Source organism: Chelmon rostratus, chromosome 2 (genome assembly GCF_017976325.1).
Source record: "Chelmon rostratus isolate fCheRos1 chromosome 2, fCheRos1.pri, whole genome shotgun sequence".
Classification (NCBI taxonomy): domain Eukaryota; kingdom Metazoa; phylum Chordata; class Actinopteri; order Chaetodontiformes; family Chaetodontidae; genus Chelmon; species Chelmon rostratus.
Window position 1 is genome coordinate 17,578,260 of NC_055659.1, and position 18,885 is coordinate 17,597,144.

The 18,885-nt window shown below is 40.4% G+C and overlaps 4 protein-coding genes across 4 annotated transcripts; 2 read left to right on the forward strand and 2 right to left on the reverse strand.

Annotated features, from left to right (window-relative positions):
- The first annotated feature begins 338 nt into the window (after positions 1-338).
- On the forward strand, positions 339-1,314 carry ghrl (ghrelin/obestatin prepropeptide). Its single transcript, XM_041945807.1, has 4 exons — positions 339-452; positions 841-918; positions 1,002-1,141; positions 1,227-1,314. The coding sequence occupies exons 1-4, from the start codon at positions 339-341 to the stop codon at positions 1,312-1,314; spliced, it is 420 nt and encodes a 139-aa protein (XP_041801741.1).
- Positions 1,315-3,157: 1,843 nt separating this feature from the next.
- Positions 3,158-6,606, reverse strand: tatdn2 (TatD DNase domain containing 2). Its single transcript, XM_041962061.1, has 6 exons — positions 6,307-6,606; positions 5,728-6,156; positions 4,556-5,530; positions 4,246-4,373; positions 3,713-3,896; positions 3,158-3,298 (listed from the first exon to the last, which is right to left on the reverse strand). The coding sequence occupies exons 1-6, from the start codon at positions 6,604-6,606 to the stop codon at positions 3,158-3,160; spliced, it is 2,157 nt and encodes a 718-aa protein (XP_041817995.1).
- Positions 6,607-10,768: 4,162 nt separating this feature from the next.
- vhl (von Hippel-Lindau tumor suppressor) lies at positions 10,769-14,043 on the reverse strand. The gene is made up of 3 exons (XM_041956737.1): positions 13,585-14,043; positions 13,049-13,171; positions 10,769-11,971 (listed from the first exon to the last, which is right to left on the reverse strand). The coding sequence occupies exons 1-3, from the start codon at positions 13,769-13,771 to the stop codon at positions 11,778-11,780; spliced, it is 504 nt and encodes a 167-aa protein (XP_041812671.1). The 5' UTR covers positions 13,772-14,043; the 3' UTR covers positions 10,769-11,777.
- Positions 14,044-15,410: 1,367 nt separating this feature from the next.
- On the forward strand, positions 15,411-16,681 carry LOC121614952 (vasopressin V2 receptor-like). The gene is made up of 2 exons (XM_041949059.1): positions 15,411-16,254; positions 16,473-16,681. Exons 1-2 carry the CDS (start codon positions 15,411-15,413, stop codon positions 16,679-16,681), a joined length of 1,053 nt encoding a protein of 350 aa, XP_041804993.1.
- Positions 16,682-18,885: the final 2,204 nt, after the last annotated feature.

Sequence of the window (18,885 nt, forward strand, 5' to 3'; positions counted from 1 at the left end):
CAGCGATACCATTACCTCCTTCACCCCATTGAACAGGTAAGATGATCAGCAGGGCTGCTATCAGCTGACAACAGAGAAATGTCTGCTTTGTTATCAATTTAAACATTTGAACAGTCCAGTGCTACCACGAAAAGACAGCACAAGTGTTTGTTACTATTATACTGAATGCATTCTTTAACCAAAATTAAAGCGGATGAAAGGTATATAAAGGTAAGAGGCCAGAAGCTGAACTCAGCTCAGTCAGCGATCAACCGATCAATATTTCTGACCATTTACATGGTAGATTGCTTCATTATATTGCCGTCAGTAAAGCGAGCAGCTGAGATTTTTATCCCACCATGTTTCTGAAAAGAAACAGCTGTTTACTGGTGTTTGTGTTGTGCTCTCTGGCCCTATGGTGCAAGTCGGCCAGTGCAGGCTCCAGCTTCCTCAGCCCTTCACAAAAACCTCAGGTAAAGGAGCTTTTTGGATTAACTCTTCATGAAAAAATATCAAAACTGAATAAATAAGTGTATCTTTTTTATATTCTTCTTATATTGTGTTTTAATATGAAGCCATCATCACTTTCAACATGGGGAATGTTGAGTTAATATTAAGTTAAGAATGACTTGGTTGTGTGACTTTGTAATGCTTGCTTTCACATGTACCATGCATCCGTAATTTACATTTCATCAAGTTTCTTTGTCTTCATACTTAGAATATAAGAAGCTTATTTAACCACTTGCTATTCTACTGAGCCCAATGGGCAACTTCTGGCAAATTCTAAATTTAAGCAATGCTTGAACTTCTGATGTAAAGCTGAATTGGCTACAACCTTGAGATTTCTCTGTTCAACCACAGAACAGGGGGAAGTCTTCCAGGGTTGGCCGCCAAGTCATGGAGGAGCCTAGTCCACCCACTGAGGACAACCACATCACAGTAAGTGGACATCACACTCATGACTACAGAACACCAAAAAAAATCAGCCCTCTAACTTTATGGTCTTCATCTACCCTGAGCAGGTAACCGCTCCCTTTGAAATTGGCTTCACTATGAAAGAGGAGGACTTTGAGGAGTACAGTGTGGTGCTGCAGGAGATCATTCGGCGCCTGCTGGGGAACACAGAAGGTTTGGCTAATTCCTCTGTTTTAGACATAAAAAGGTGTGTTCCTTTCAGCCAATGTATAGTAAAATAATTAAGCTTACAATTACAATTGTTATTTTTAAAATGTTTCATCGCCTTACAGAGAGACCATCTCAACTTTGAAGACCATGGACAAGAACTTCAAATTTGCTCCCTCAATGCCTTCCAAATTCAACTTCACAAGACAGTGATCCTTAAAATACTGAAAGCAGAGACATGCTGGTCTTATTTCTTTAAAAGCTTAATGTATTCTTTAGCTCAGGGCTCTTAAACATTGCTACTTGGACTGGGGCTAATTAAGTTATGGTCTGTACCACTAAATCTTAGAGAAATGCCCATTGTCCAGACCATTACAAACTTAACTTGTTCACCAGGTGACAACATGTGAAAGTAACCTGAACTCAGTTTTTGAGCTTTCAGCTCAACTGGTGAAAATATGGTTGAAAATGAATTTAATGCTAAACAGAAGTTGATATAAAATGAATCTGGTTTTATAAATAGAACTTTAAATTATTTTGTCAAACTACTGTTCTCAAGGGTAATATTAAAATTCCACTCTCAGATGTTAAAACTGTAGTAAAATTAAGACATTTCAGAGATATTGATCATTAAGTCACACTCTGTCGCCTAACATTTCTATTTTTATTTGTAAAACTCTGTTTCAGCAGACGAGTCATTCAGGTTGTTACCTGTGTAATTAAACAGTGTGTACTGAACAACCCGTTCTTATTTGTCATCAGAGACCCACGTGTGCCCATAAAAATAAAGCATCAATTAACCTTTCGTCTCTCTGTCTCATCTATGACCAATTCTATTTAAACAAAAAAAAAATAAAAATCAGGTCAAATGGGGGAAAGGACAGGGGTACGCTACCACCCCTTTAATTAGGTTATACATTGAGAAGGGTTTGTAGGCTTTAATGTTGTGATATAACTCTACCAAAAAAAAATCCTTGTGTCCACAATCCTTGCTATCCTGAAGTCTACTTTGGCTTTTTGGCCTCTAGCCTAACAACCACAATTCCAGGAATAAGTGTTGTTTTATTCAAGGAGCGAACACAAAATGGAACAAACAAGATTGTACAACTTCCTGTCAAATTTTCAAGAACTAGGTCACAGCAAAGCACATACTGCTCTGCATTCCACTTTATAGCCTTTATACAGCACAGATACACGACCACAAACAAGGTGCTCTGAAACTACTGGAAACAAGGCTTTCATCAGGAACCTGGAAAAGGTGGAATGTATGCATTTAACACATCCCTCTTGTCAAAGCTGATATACAAAAGACACATCTACCAATGTACCATTAATGTAATCCTCAGATGGCACACTCTAACCACCTGTAAATGTCCCAAGTAGCCAAGGCTAATCATTCTCAAAATAAAAAGCACTCAAGCCAAATGTGTGTGTCGAACATGGTGGTGTCAAAGCAAGCTAATGGACTAGTCTCACAGCCACTTCCTTTCTTCACATCAAAATAAGATTTGCTCATGGCAAACTGCACACATCACTGTACTATAGACAAAACGGTCTTCCCCTTTACACCTTCATGTGCTCTTCACTCAGCACTTCCGTGCATTAATTCAATGAAGCATAGCTGCAGAATAAAAAACCTCCGCTGTATCAAACCAAACTATATTGGACCAAATGGCCAAACAACATCCAGACAACTTAGAACAAGGAAAGGGATGTCAAATAATGGCAACACAGCAAAAACTACAACATAAAACCACAAATGCTTAGGAATTAATGCCTTTGATTAACAATGACATGCAGTATCTCTATCAGACAAGAGACATTTTTTTCAGCTTTTTTTCATTCTTTTTTCTTTTTTTAATTTTTATTCAGTTGAAGTTCGGGATCACGTCCTTCAGGTTGTTTAAAATGAGACAGCCCTCTCCATATTCTGATTTCTCTACATGGAGGATTAACAAATCTAAAACAAAAAGCCGCATGAAATGTTTGTGTCACAAACCAGCTCCAAAACTTTGTGCTCCGTTTCTTGCTAGTTTTTCTCCAACATCTCTGAAGATTATATGCCATAGAGCTGAGTGGTGTTGTTTCGAATGGTGGTGAGAACTGTGTCCATGTCTTCCCCCTTCAGCAGACTCAGCTCCTGCAGTGTATGGATGCCCATTCCAGGATGTGAAAACCGGCAGACATCTTTATTCACCTGTTAAGAGTGAGACACACTTATCATTTGTACTGAGTCAAAATTTATTCCTGTTTGTTCAAGTGTACCAGGGCTGTCAACAGTACAATACTGGTGGAGAGCACCTCAATCTGACAAAAAAGGGGTTCGCACACAGGTTTGACAAATACACAGTAAGTTTCTGAAAATCCCTATGAATAGTTACAGACCTTAGTGGCCAATAGTTGATATGAGCTATGAGCTATGAGCTGACATCAGCGTCAGGATCATTGTCACAATCCCAAAGTGACTTCACCAGCTGTAATTACGAGATACATTTATGTGTAGTAATTTGCAGTTATTAGTAATAGTAAAAGCTGGAAAAAAGCCTCCCAATCATTACTGACATGAGAGCAGAGTTTGGGTTTTCCTGGTTCTAGCTGGATTTTAACCTACCTGTCTGGGCAGGAAATATGGTGCGTCTGTCTCCAACACAATGCGGTTCAGGGGGATCTGGCGGACAGCATCCCGGGCCTCAGTGGCCCTCAAATAGGTGATCAGGGCTGTGAAGCCCACGTACATGTTGGGGAACTCTGTCAGGAACGGCTCAATCACTGGATAACTGTTTGTGAAACAGTGCCTGGAAACCACAAACGAAAGCAAGAAAAAAAAAATTCACAGACTAAATTTATAATTTGATGGTCCTGAAAGTCATCTGCTGATGAAAATGACAAAAATGATTTCTGATGAACGGTTGTAGTCGGCACTAACTGGGGTGAAAATGAAAACTATGAGCGATACGTACTGAATGTAAATTTGGTAAATGGATTTTGCAGACAAATGCCCACCATACATAGCATCAGAAATGTGTTTTTTTCATTTAAGCTGGACAGAATAGTAACTTTTTAAACATTTTTCATAAAGAAGAAAGAAATACAAAAAAATGTGACATGAAATGAAAACAATCAGTCACATTCCTCCACACTCACCTGTGAATTTTGTGTTCTCTAGGAATACACTTCTTCATGATTGGCAGCAGGTCATCATCTGCATCCCTACAGTGAATCACCAGAGGCTTCTGCATGGCCACAGCTAAACGCAGCTGACGCTCAAACACCTTCACAGAGAAGCAGAGAAACAATACATGGACCTTAGTTATTATTTTACAATTTCATCATTCTATCCCACACAATACAGTCCTGACCACATCACAATGACAAAGGCCTATCGAGTTTAAGACAAATACTTAATGGACTGGACATTTGTATTCAGTTGAGACTACATCAAACTAGACCTTACCTCTTTTTGCCTCGAGGCGTCTGTGGAGTTTTTGTGGGAGTAGTCCAGGCCCATCTCACCAAATGCCACAGCTTTTGGATGCCGCATGGCCATCAGTATACTTTGCTCATGGACACTTGAGTAGTTTTTGGCAAAGTGGGGGTGGCAGCCAAATGCCCCCCATACCATGTCCTCATCCAGCAAACCTTCCCACAGGGCCTCCTTCACCATGATCCCTGGGTTGCAGAAGTTGGTAATACAGCCTCTGAACTGTGGAGGAAAGCTACTTTGGTACAACCTTTGAAAGCTGCTGAATGTCCCACAGAAGCCAAGTTTTCCATAGAGCATGTCTAGATGGCAGTGTGTGTCTATGAAACCAACGCTATTGTCCAGGTAGGGGTAACTGGTCCATATAGGTTCTGCCCCCATGGATAATCGTTTATGAGTGCTCCCACGTGTAAAGGGGTACGGGGGGTAACGCATGGAAGAGCCACCATCTGAGTGTCTGCGTGTGGTTGTGGAGTTCAGGCAATGGTTCAATACTCCTGTATTTGAGAGTAGTGGGAGAGCAAACGGATCCAACAAATGGGTCTTCATGTTCTCGGCTGTTGATGCCTTTGAAGGGCCCGTGTTTGGTGGACGGGGCTTCTTTAATGAGACAAAAACTTTCCTCCGTGTTCCTCTTGACATCTCCATGTCCACAGAAGCAGCCTGGAGGGTCGTTTCATTTGTGGATAAAAAAGTTACAGAGGAAGTTGTAGCTCCCTGGGTATTCACTGAAGGACTTTGCCATTGTTGGCTTCCACTCTGATGAGCCTTGAAACAAGACAAAGAATCTGGGATATACTCCAGAGCAGGGAGGGACAAGTCACAGTCCTCAGCTTCTGGTATATTTCCAAATAACTTGTCTTGAGAACCTTGAGAGGTTGTCTCCACAAACACAAACTCCTGAGCAACAAACTCCTTGGGTGAATCTTCTCCTTCCATCACAACTCTCTGAAAAACATACATAATAAAAAAATGTCTAAACAAATCTATCTTCAGCTTTTAATTCCTCAACAGCTTGGTGACAACTCCATGGCCACAAGATTTCAAGCAGAAAATTAACACATTATATGCAAATTAAACATCTAAAATTATACATAAGCAAACAAAACAAAAAAAGATTGATTCCTTGGTGTTATTTCACTTACCCTTCTGTCTGTTTTTGGCTCGGAGTGGTCATCTTGGGCTTCTGTGTCCTCAAACACATGAAAGGAAGACCACTGATCTTCGTGGACAGTGCTGTTGTTCTTGGATTTATTCTCGGGTTTGGTTGAGGAACAGTTAATGTTCATGACCATTCTGTCAAGGGACTTTGGGCTGGACACTTCAGTTGTCTCTGGTGATGATACATATGGCAAAGATGGGCTGTTTGTGTGAGTGTTGGGGGTATTACTAGTGCTGCATCTTGCTTCTGTGTTGCCGATGGCTGCAATCAACGCCATCCTGTAGATAGCCTTTGATCCCTCCTCGGGTGTCCTCTCTTTCTTTTTCAAGATAAAAGAGTGAGACGGAGGTGGCGATACTTGTTGGCTCTCTGTGGATTCCAGCTGTTTGGGTGAGATGTCCAAATCTTTTTCCTGATAGTTATGGTGCGGAAAGGACAAATAATTTTTTTAACAAGAACTGAATATATTGCATGACACAGCACATTTGAGACTCTAGTTTTGATATAAAACGTTAAATGAACATTCACAATGGGCAAAGCAAGATTTACAGTAAAGATATACCTTTAAGTGCATGAAATATTCATTATTTTTCTTGGAAAGCTCTCTCAGCCTAACTTTGCCAAAAGAGGGCACACTTCCCAGAAGCACCTCTGCTTTTCTCTTGGGAGTGTCCAGACTCAGTGCTCCAAGGCCGTCGGGTCCTGCAGAGTCATTGAGGGGCGAAGCGTTTGAATCTTCACTCGCCAACATGTTCAAAGGAGAAGGCGTGCCTGAGCCAGCATCTCCTCTCTGAACATGTGCGGGTGAGGTGACTGCAGCTCGTCGCCACTTAAATGTTATCTTCTTTCTGCTGCTGTCCATGTTGAAGATCCTAAACCAATACATGGTTGGAAAAGTAATGAACAGATCCGTATGACCATCAAGTACATCATGCAAGCAACAAGGTGAAAACATGAAAGCATCACTGCTAAAATAAGTAAAACGAGGCAGTATTCGATCATTTTCCCTACAATAAGAGGATATGCAGCTGATTCGTGATCATCTTAGTGAGTAGATATGGACATAAACAATGGCAACTCTCATTAAATACACAGTGTAAAGGTCATGCAATTACTTCTGTATTTTCTTCAAAACATTTGCTAAGAACACATCTTTTTAAACTGGCTTTTAACCAACTACATTTATTTAGATCCTGTTAGATATTATTTTAGCTAATTATCTAGTTTTCATTTTTAATGGAAAATCCTATTACTTGTGTTGCTTTGTGACAGCGCTCAAGAAAAATGCTATTCAAATGAAGTTATTATCAATTTAATATTCATAAAGGTGTTATGAGGTTTATATGACGTTGGTAGAGGAGGTCTTAGTTTCAGATGACGTGGCCCCAATGCAGAGTTACCAACTGGCAAAGCAGAAGACTGCCCTCCCGTTTGCCAGTTTGGTTTGTTGTCATTTGATTATTTACAACTTGTAGTTTGGGAATATGCACCACTGAAGCAATATGGAATGACTTAGGAGCCCTAAGGTTTTGCTATATAACGTGATCCTGAGACCCTGTCTTGAAGAGATAAAATGTGATTAAATCTAGTTTTCAGATATAGGGTTACACTTCATCTGCTCTTATATTGCTTATGAGGTGCATTTTCCTGTAGAAATGGCGACACAGCAAACCAGGGGCCAGGTAGTCTTCCAAGGATCAAGGACCAAGGGAAGAGTTGCTGTTGCAAAAGTAACTATTGTTCATTAACAGCCTGCCTACATTAAAGAGTAGTGCATGAAACCCTGATTAATGTTATAACTTTAATTAGCTGATTAAACTTATTATTTAATTATCTTAGTTCAAAACTGTACATTTAGCTAGTCGTACCTGGAGATGTGTCAATCAATTCCAGGTGCTCAGATGTTTGCCGAAATTAAAAGTAAAATCAACGTTAGCTTCAACGTTTTGGACACGATAGTGTTTGTGTTTTGCGCAGCTGAAAACTAGTCTGACCCGGCCTGGCTAGAAACTGCCGAAACTGCACAGGCATTTAGCTAACGCTAACATCTTCACTTTAGCCAATTAACGCTCAGTGCTAGCTAACCTATTTCACTTGTTGATTCAAACTGCAGTTTAAAAAGAAGCCACATGTTCTGGCTTCCAAAATAGGCGTAATAGCCACTGCTATTTTATTATGACTTTCACTTATTTATGACACACATAGTTGGTTAGCAACATTGCTAAATGTATTTAACGAACCTGTTACTGTTAAGGAGATGAGTTACCTTCTCAGACTCGGCACACTAGAAATGGCAGGAACTACGTAGGAAGTCAAGTTGTCACTTAATCCGCGTTTTTTCAGTCAGCCAGTTTCTACCCATTAGCTTTAATTAATGCTTGCAAACAACGTGTCTGAACAAAGGTAACATCTGAAAACGTTTTATGTCGTGATTTAACATGTAATTATAAAATTTGCGTTTGAATGAACCGCTAGATGGTGATATACTTTTGTCTGGGAACGTTTAGTCGCAGGCGAGCGACCAGGTTAGGCTACATCTCGCGACATCACTTTTACCAACGAGATTTGACGAATAAGCGACAAGCCGCTATGAAAACAGATGCGGGGTATTAGCTGTTGCGATTTTGAAATTTGGTCACGTAAGGTGCAAATAGGTACCGATAGAATACAAATGTTAAAGTAGAAAGCATAAGTTGCAGGACACAGTCAGCACAAATCCAATTTCAAGATAAGATGTTCGTTAAGTCTACCTTAAAAATGCTTGCAGGTCAACTCACTGGAAATACATACATTTATTTATGTATACTGTTTTTTTTATTCAACACACTGGAGGTAGCTAAGGTACTGTACACATTATCCTACGCACAGTATTGCAATCAGTACAATATTTAATACTTCAAAAAAACATTTCCAATGGAAAGGCAAATTGCTCCTCAGGCTGTGAAAATTGTCTTTACAGTTTTTTTTTTTCTGGTAAGGTGATTATAATATGGTTTTGAGTCATTTAAGCAAGTTTGGGCAGAGGGTTAAAAACAAATCTTAAACAGTGACTCTTTTTGTTAGACTTTTGGTAATCCCAGGGAGGTCTTGTAGGCACCAAAGCTGTATCCTTTACCTGTAAGGAAGGAGTGAAGATACATCAGTCTTCTGGCCATTGTGGAAACCACTCATAATGTACAGTGACATCAGTCATTCTCAAATAAGAGACATGAAGCTGTCCTTCCTGAAAACACTGCTGGTGATAGACATTTACAAGCATTTACATTCATTACATGAAACACAGAAGGTGCTGATTATCTGTTCAGATATACACATGCAGTAGATTTCGATCCTGAGCCCCAATTACCCAAGCCACTGTATAACAGACCAACACAATATGACAGGTGAGCAGACAAAGAGGTCTGAGATTCACAAATGAGGGTTAGGAAACAATCCAAAGGGCTGACCCACTGTTCACAACATGTGTACCAAAGTCAATCAACAGTACAGAGCTGGGAGGGATTTCTGTCATCTTTGAATACTCAAAACTTTAAAGCTTTTGTAGCAGGATCCTCCTCCAAACCGCACGTGCCTGTGAATGTCACGCCAAGCTGATACAATAAGTTTATTGTATAGGCGACATTTTGCTGCAGCAAAAGCAAGAATCAGTACTTACACGATGAGTCCTTCTTTTCAATGAGCCAGTAGCAGAAGTTCCTCCTGGCACGGTCATTGAACACATTCCTGTACTGGAGCATGTTTTGAGGTGAGGTTTTTGGTGTGTTTTGATGCACGCCTAAAGAAAAGCATGTAATAGTGGAACAGAAGGGAAGCAAATAAATGAAATATTTATATAACTCCTGCTAATGTGGGACCTACTGTATCATTACCTGCAGTTTCATCCTGAGTCAGAGGAGGTAACAGGCTGCTGGTGGTGGTACAGTTTACAGCACCTTCATGTGATTTGTACACTAGAGCATGTAACAAAGCTAAATTAGAGGCATATTTTTCTTTACAGTAAAAAGTGCTGTCCTAATCACACTTTTATTTTATCTGTTTAATGGGGTTATTTTCACAAACCTCTGTCCTTCAACAAGGCAGCTGGAACAGATGCAAGATAATCTGGAACCTGTACGTGGAAATAACTGAGCATAGTATCACCAGAATACAAAGTAGTTTGTGTGTTTGTTATTATTCAATCAAAGATGTCTTTAGTTTCTAAATCATTCTTTTAGTAGAAGAGGGGTTTGTTACCATTGTTTTCATTTTACTCCAGTGGTCTGTCTGGAGATGTGGAAACATAACTGGATGACTCCTTGACCAAAATGTCATGCTGGTGAAGAAAATCATGAATATTAGTGACCGTCTATTCCTTCAGCCCAACAAAACCACATCATGCACAGCACTGGATCCCCGCTGCAAAACAAATACAGTGTTCTTGACAGCACTTACCACCCTCGCCTGAAACGACTCGTGTCCCATGTTTTTTTCTTTTCCTCTGCCTGCATGTTCCAGATATTACTGCACCCGGCTCTCACCTCGACTCACACACGCAAAGATGGGTTGTGTTACTTTGTTGCTTAGCAACGCTTTTGGCAACAGCTCCCCTGCTGTGGTGAGCTGGAGCTGGTTATAATTTCAGAATGTGACATGACACTTGGAACAAACATCCTGTCTTTGAGCTTTTACAATAGTCAGATTTGTGTTAATTATGTTAAGTTATTCAGCTTGATCTTTTACAGATGAAGATTGTTAAATGCTGCTCCGTTATATGCTGTCAAAATTAATAAGTTTACTTTATTTCAGATTTTAGTCTGTATGACAAAGATAAATGATAAAAAAGAAAATCTAAAAGGAGGCTTAAAAAGAGAAGATAATGAGCTCTTATATAGCCAAACTATGCATAGTATCAGTGTGGGACTTAGCAAAATTCTACTTACTGTGCTCGACAGCACTGAATATTTTCTGTTCTGTGATCTCATGTTTATAATTGATAATTAAATAAATGATTTAAAAAATAACTGAAATAACAATACTATTCACAGTACCTTTCAGTAAGAAATATATTTTTATTTATAACACAAATTGTCTTTGAGATACAGTGGCAATGTATGAATTTCAAACAGGAAAGAAGAAAAGACGCAAACAATTAACAAAGTAGGCAAAAACATAAAAAGCATTCACTCCTCAGTCACAGTGTTTCACAGCCTCATCTTTAAAACTGTCAACGCAAGGTTACTTATTAAGTTTTCACTATAGGAAATGACCTGCAAGACAAAATAGTAGAAGAGATTCTGCCCATTTATGGTGGTAGGTACAGTATATTTCTGAAAAAAGTCTACATTTACAAGAATAGGCCAACTTTTAAAAAAACTTTTCAAGATTGAAAGTGCCAAGGGAAAAGCTCGCTTATGATTGCTGAACAATTCAACTGCTGAGTTGTTAACATCAAAGTAATTTGTTTTTTTGAGGGGATAAACTGGATTAGTTCATATTATCTTATCTCTGGCATTCTCAATATGAATACTAACAACATGTAGCTCCCTGAAAGTCCTATCTTATGTGGCTACATATGCTTTATTTACCTTTGTTTGGCCTTTGTAAATGGTGATGTTTAGGGCAGAAGATCAGTTATAACACTGTATCCATGACAAAAACTTTATTCTAAGTTTTCTCTCTTGTGCAAATGATCAAAAGGGATTTTTTTTGGGGGGGGGGTGTGTACTTTTGACAGAACATGTGGCATACAACATATGGCAAAACTAAAGTAGAAAGTAAGATCAGACTTGCATGAAAGGCTCTAGTGGCCTTCCAGGAATGCACACTGAAATCCATAAAAGACTTCTTAGAGGACAAACAATACTATTTGATTGAAGATGAAGTTGTATTGTCTGTCCTTTAAAATGAGGACATTTTCAGGACAGAGCTGCTCCCTCACTGATAATTCCCATTGTTTTATTTTATATATGAGCAATTCTGGCTTCTTTGCTTTCTGATCGTATGGAGTACAATGCTGCTGTCCACAAGTAACCGTTATCCATCCAGTTTCATGCTTCATTCCTCCTGGCCTTGGATCCCCTCGAGCAAATGCTGCTCTACTCGCTGGTTCATGCGGTGGAGATCTTTCAATACACTGGGCTGATCTTCCAGCTCCTCGTGGAGGCACCGCGCTATTTCCAACCTCCTGTAGTCTTCTGGTCGTACCAGACGCCGAATAACCTGAAGAGCACGATCCTTGAGGCTGTAAGCTATATAAACCAAACAAGTGTTTGTCAAATGTTGAGAAATGTTAAGAAGAGACCTCTTTCCTCATATAATCTCTTATTTAAACAATTTACAATAAAAAATGATAGCAGTATAAAGGGAAAAAACAAAGCAGGTTGCAAAGCAGTCTGGATGAAATCAAATTTCACATGTTTTCATGCAAATGGAAGGTTTGTGTTTGGTTTCAATCACCACAATGCACTGAAAAGCACAAGTTGCTTAAACAGGCACACACACTCATTTACCATCCACACTGCTCTGTATGTTGTCAGCAAATGGTCAACCTGCCATGTGACTTGCTGTGATTTTTATGTGTGCTTAAAGGCCCGATCCAATGACAACATTATTTTGAGGTACAGTATATGTACAACACATAATTGAGGAATTATATTTTAGGTTGTTTCACTGTTGCAGTTAAAAACATTTCTTATGTGATAAAAACTTAAACTAAATCAAACGTTCTTAAAAATGCAGCCCCTGAAGTAAAACACCTGTTAATAAATGCTATCTAGTTTATGGAACACAAAACTTAAGAAAATCGCTGCAAAGGCACTCTCAAGGAACACAGCACGATCTGCTGATTATCCAGTGTAGCCCCTGTATGTGTCTGTCAAATATTTCAGGTGTTTTTTTAATGTGATTTTGTGATGCTTTGACTACCACAAGCCAAATTCCTTTCACCTTCATTTTTTTCAGTGTGTTTAGTGAAAAAGATCTTAAAACCCTGCCAAATATAGCTGAAACTACCTTCATGGTCAGATAACACTGAAGGCAAGTGGAAAACTACTACTATATTTGTAATGTGTCCCCTTAAACCATCAAACTGGAAATTGTTCACAGTGCTGTAATCAGCAGCAGTTCTACAGCTTACACAAATTTGTGAAAATACACAAATATTATTTATTCTTGAATTTACAACCAGCCTGAAGGTGCTCAGACACAGTCTACAGTGAAATGGGGTTATTACACAGCTCATCATTAATGTACTCTTAGTTGTATGAGTGTGAGTAGTTATGAATTAAAAATGATGGCTAATAATTGAGTTATTTGGCTAATCATACCTGGTAAAGTGATATTAGCAAACGTAGCATTTCCACCCTCTGCTGGTTTGGGAAGAAACAGTTCTTTGCAGTTCACCCTCAAGGGCTCATCAGTCTCTGCGTCTCTGAACATCCATGGGTGACCTTGGAAAACCATGCATAAAACATTTTTTAGTGTGTGTATTACACAGCCCACGAGTGATACCAGTGCACTGACAGCTATCAAACTACCTCCCTCAATTTCAAATCAAAGCATCAAGACGTGAACTAAACACCATCAAGTCACACTTTTTGGTGGTTGGTCCGCAACAGCTCCTCTGCTGTCTCCGCTGTTCATCGTAGTAAGAGACCTCTTCATGTCCACAAATTAACAGTAGAGAGAACTCGAACAGCTCTGTTAAATTCCGGGCTGTTGTTTTTAGCAATTACCAACAGCATGGGAACATGTTGTCCCTAGATGACCTCTCATTATAGGAAACGTAGCCCAAGTCTGAAAGTGGAAAAGATTGTTCTAACACCTTACGCAAAAGTAGCTTGTGATGCAAAAGCTACCTTACCGATGAAGGTATTCATTCCTAGTCCCGTCCCTGGCTGGATGTCGCAGTAAGCCTGGGGTTCCCCGAGGAAATCTATCCATAGCGGCCGTACGACACGGGGACTGCGGTTACAAAACACCACATTAACGGGTATTCGACTGTTCAGGGAGCGAACCAGGGGAAGAACCCGTTCTCCCTCGTGCGGCATTGGTGCTGGTTGCTAGTTTCGCTAAATTGTTAGCGCAGCAAGATTAGCTGTTTAGCTAACGTCAGCTAGCAGCTAGCTCGCAAAATATCCATATCTGTTGGCTGTTGTCCACACACGTAAATCGTCGAATCAATAAGTGTATCACTTAATATGTCAAAATAGATTAAATCGTTTTTAAAATGACTACGACCAACTAATTCAGCGACACTACATCGGGAGATCCGTCTATTGCCACTTCTTCTCAATCTTAACTTTTCTGTTTACATTCACTCTTCCGGTTGGAAGTCTGAACACGTCAAACTATTCTGTATCTTGATTGGTCGAGAGGCATGATGAGCTCGTGGTTTTGCAGAAGTCGCGTTTCAGACGTCTTATACGTGCTGTCACATATACATAACATAACATATTACTGTATAAATCTATGCGTGGTACAGACAGTGAGAAGCAAGAAAAGTAATTACAACCGTATCTTTAAACATACAAACGAATAAATAAGAGCAGGTTCCTTTGCAGCAAAGAAATCAATATGACTGACTGGATGACATTAGTGTAATTAATAGGCACAGTAGCATATATCTACTTAAAAACTATAGAATTATAAGGTTTAATCTTTATTTGTTCTGCTACTTTATACTATTACTCCACTTGGCCACATTTTCAGTGGCATATTCTGTACCTCTACATTTCTCTGACAGTATTACTACTTTGCAGGCTAAGATTTTACATTCAAAACATATGACCATCTTATAGAATATGATAAATTAGACTAAACTGAGACCCAACCGTATACAAAGACCCTCAAGCTACAGCATTAAAATGCTGCTTACACGTTTATGCATCAGTAATATTTATCCAATATGCAAATAACATGTGTATTTATGAAACACTGACAGGGGACATTCTGCATAATGGATTCTTTTGATGACAATGCCTCTGTGCTTCTACTTGAGTAAAATGTCGAATACAGTCCTTGTAATAAAGTATTTATACACTATGTGTTGTTATTTTCACTGCAGTTAAGTATCTGAATATTTTTGTTTTAATCAACATATTAAAAGCAATTAAGTATTCAATATTATTGTAGCCTAGTCCTATTATTTCATAAAGCAACCCAGATTTAATTAAAGGTTTGACAAAAGTCTTACTGAACTTGACTGAGCCACTGAAATATATTCTCCTCGGCGTCTATTTCTAGCTGTTCTGGAGCTTTCAATCACATCACCTGTACAGCACTGAATGAATCCAAGCTCCACCCAGTTTCATCCTAACATAAAACACTTGGGCACAGCTGTGAGACCGTCTCGAGCAAGAAGACCCTCCTCTCTGGAGATTATTTCCAATCTGAACCGGGCCACAAGAATAGATTTTCAGTTCACCTTCAGGTCGGTAGGACTATTTGCTATAAGATGCCTTACTGTCATCACTGTTTTAATATGTAGCCTTATTTCTTAGATCCTTCATAGCAAGCGAAACATTTCTTCAGTGCGTAAAAGTTCTCAGTGATTATACAGCAGACATGGCCCTTAGTTTTTACGAGAATTTTTGTTTTGTAAAAATGACAAGTTTGAATATAACTGGACTGCCTGTTCTTTCATTCCCCAGCAGCCTGTTTTCGGCTAGTTGGTAAGTCTTAACTACAATGCGTCCTCTGAACGACAGTGACTTTGAAGATGCAGGGGACGTGCCGAGAGATGAGATTCTGGCCAAGGTGGAGATCGCGCTGCTCAGTGTCATCTTCGTCAGCGCCGCCATCCTCAACACCGTCCTTCTACTCGTCCTCTGGAGACAACGCAAGCAGATGTCCAGGATGCGCGTCTTCGTCTTCCACCTGTGCCTGGCGGATCTGGTGGTCGCCTTCTTCCAGGTGTGTCCGCAGCTCATATGGGACATCACGGACAGATTCGTCGGCCCAGACTTGGTGTGCCGCCTGGTGAAGTACCTGCAAGTTTTCGGCATGTTTTCTTCCACCTACATGATCGTGGTGATGACAGTTGACAGATACCAAGCTGTCTGCAACCCAATGGTGAAGTTCCAGCGGGCGCGCACGAGACTCAACATTCCCGTGTGCATCGCGTGGGGGATTTCTCTGCTGGGCAGCTTGCCACAGGTTTTTATTTTCTCACAGGTCGAGGTCGCACCCGGCGTGTTTGACTGCTGGGCTGAATTTATCCAGCCGTGGGGCCTGCAGACTTACATTACCTGGACCACGCTGGTCATTTTTGTTTTACCTGTTATTGCAGTTGTAGTTTGTCAAGTGCGCATCTGCCGGGCCATCCGGATCAACCTGTACCAAAAGATTCAGCAGCAGGGCAGCGTGGGTCTCCCCCTTCCGTCCAGAGGCAGCGGCGTGGCCGGCATGTCCAAGGCCAGGGTGAAGACGCTGAAGATGACGGTGGTCATCGTGCTGGCTTACATCATCTGTTGGGCTCCTTTCTTCACTGTCCAGCTGTGGTCCGCCTGGGACACACATGCGCCAAAAGAAAGTAAGTCATTCGGTATTTGTGGCTGGTGCTCAGTTTGATTTGGTTTGTTTTTATTATTTTACTAGTTTATTTTGTGTGTCTTTCTAAATCTGTAATTAACGTCTCGACGCGCTGTCCGGGAAATGCGTTTTTACGCACACTCCTACAAGATATTAATAGGTGGTAAAGGACACTTCTTTGCAAACACATGACTCTTTGCTCTTCTCCTGTCTTTCCAGCTGCGACTTTCACCATCCTGATGTTGCTGGCCAGTCTGAACAGCTGCGCCAATCCTTGCATTTACCTTCTGTTCAGCGGTCATTTTCCCAAGAGGCTGCTGACGCTCCTGTGCCGGCGGCAGTCCGGCGCTAAGGATTCAATGCAAGACGAGGCGACGCTGGTCAGTGCGTTGTACATGAGTTTCAAACATGTCTCTGAGTCCAAATGAGGGCAACGCGTTATAATGTGGAAACGGAAAAAGCCTGCAGGGGAAAGCGCCCGCAGCCGGTGCGTCGCGAAGCTGCATCTGAGCTCTCTCTGCATTTGAACGACTGGTTTCTTCTGAACACGAGATATGGAGACAAGATAATCTGTATCCATCTGGGCCACTGACATGTGGAAACATGTCATAGAAGCGTTCACCAAAAGCAAACCTGAACTGGGTGACCATGAGTGACACCTGCGCTCCAGATGTTGTCGGATGTTTTGTTGGACTGTAGGGTCAGAGCTCTTTGAGGAGGCAAAGGTTCAGTGCAGACTCTGTAAACAACTGCTGTGGATCACATTGTTGTTAAATGTGACAGTATAGATGTGATTCTTGAAGTGTTCCCCACATTTAAAAGCTGGATTTGGACTTCTGGAAGTTTTTGACTTTTTTCAGTGACCGAAATTCAGACAATACTGTTAAAGAGGAACCTGAGAATTCAATTGTATTGTTGTGTTGTGTATCGAAAAAACGGCATTATGTGCAATTCTGATGTTGAAATTATACCACAGTCCTTTCAGCTGAGCTCAGAGATCTTGAGGTGATATTGTATCTATAGTTTTACATTTCAAGGAGAAAGCTATGACAAAGAGTGAAAGTAAAAACACCTCTGATGAATATAACAGAGAAGAAAGACAAAGCTGCAACACGTGGCTGCCTCCATAAAAGCTGTTGTAACACGACTACATTTGAAGATTGTGAAATACTCTCACTTCTAGAAATGTTCTCATTGGTGAATGTCTGTTTTGAAGTCACACACTTATTTGTGAAGTCTCGTGCAAACAACTATAGAGAGCAAGTGTGTAATAGAGCCATACTCTCACAAATGCTTTGTCTTTTAACCTGTGTGTAAGCACATGTTTTACTCAATGTGTTTGAAAACCCACCGAGGAAGAGCATAATTATGACCATAACATTCAAATACTATTTAGTGAACATGTAGTTTGTAATGAGTCACATGAGGTTAATTTGTAGGAGCCATTTTTAAGCCTGACTTGAAAGAGGGCCACATTGTGAGTGCATTTTTGCCCATTTATGTTAAAGTAGACAGTAATGTAAAGATATTAGCCAGATATAAGCTTGGTGTATGTGTGTGTATTATCTGCTGGTCCCTGTAATAATAATAATAATAATACATTTTATTTGTTAAAAGCGCCTTTCAGGACACTCAAGGACACTGTACATCTCAAGAAATATCAAACAACAGCAATACGATAACATACAATAAAATAAAATAAACAAGTGATAAAACAAATAAGTGTAAAATCAGACTGACCATTTGACCTCATGTGGGATAAGCAAGTCTGAACAGGTGAGTTTTGAGTGTGGATTTAAAACGGGAAAATGTTTTTAATTTCGGGTGGTAATGAGTTTCAGAGCCGGGGAGCAGAGCGGCTGAATGCTCTACTCCCCATTGTGGTGAGACGGGCGGAGGGGACAGACAAGTTGATAGTAGAGGAAGATCTGAGGGAGCGAGAGGGGGTGTGGACGTGGAGGAGAGCTGACAGGTAAGGAGGGGCGAGGTTATGAATGGCCTTGTATCATTAGTTTATCACATGTCCATCATATTCATCAATGGCTTGTTGATTAGAAGATGGATTAGGTGTATGCAGTTTATAGCAACTTCCTTTAAACCACTGGCCAACTCCTCCTTCTCTTTTATACATCTGTATTTGTTGTTGTAAGACAGCTATGTACACCAATCAATAAAGTACACCCTTAGAGTCTTATGTTGGCACAAGCTCCAATACCCTCTTCCCTTCTGGACTGTGGATTAGTATTATTTCCCACCACTAAACTCTGTGTGTTAGTCCAGTGATGCCTGGGTTTGGCCATGTGGGTGGAGGTTCAAGGTGTCAGGCGCTTAGGGTCACCTGGGAACCACATTCACATTCACCTCATCATTTCACCCGCAGCGATCTCTTGAAACCTGGCGGCAGGTCAATAGTGTCTGTTGCCTGTCTCTCTGACACTGGGAAGATGTACAACAGTGGAACAGAGCAGTCAGAATGGAAATATTATTGTAAGTGTCACCATGGCAACTTCATCAGTCAGTTTCGTTTGAGGATGTAAATCTGGCGCAATACTTTGACCCTCATGGCAACATCTGAAGTTTGTAAACAGCTCTGACTCCACAGAATCCAGCAGTTATATAATCTCATTGCATT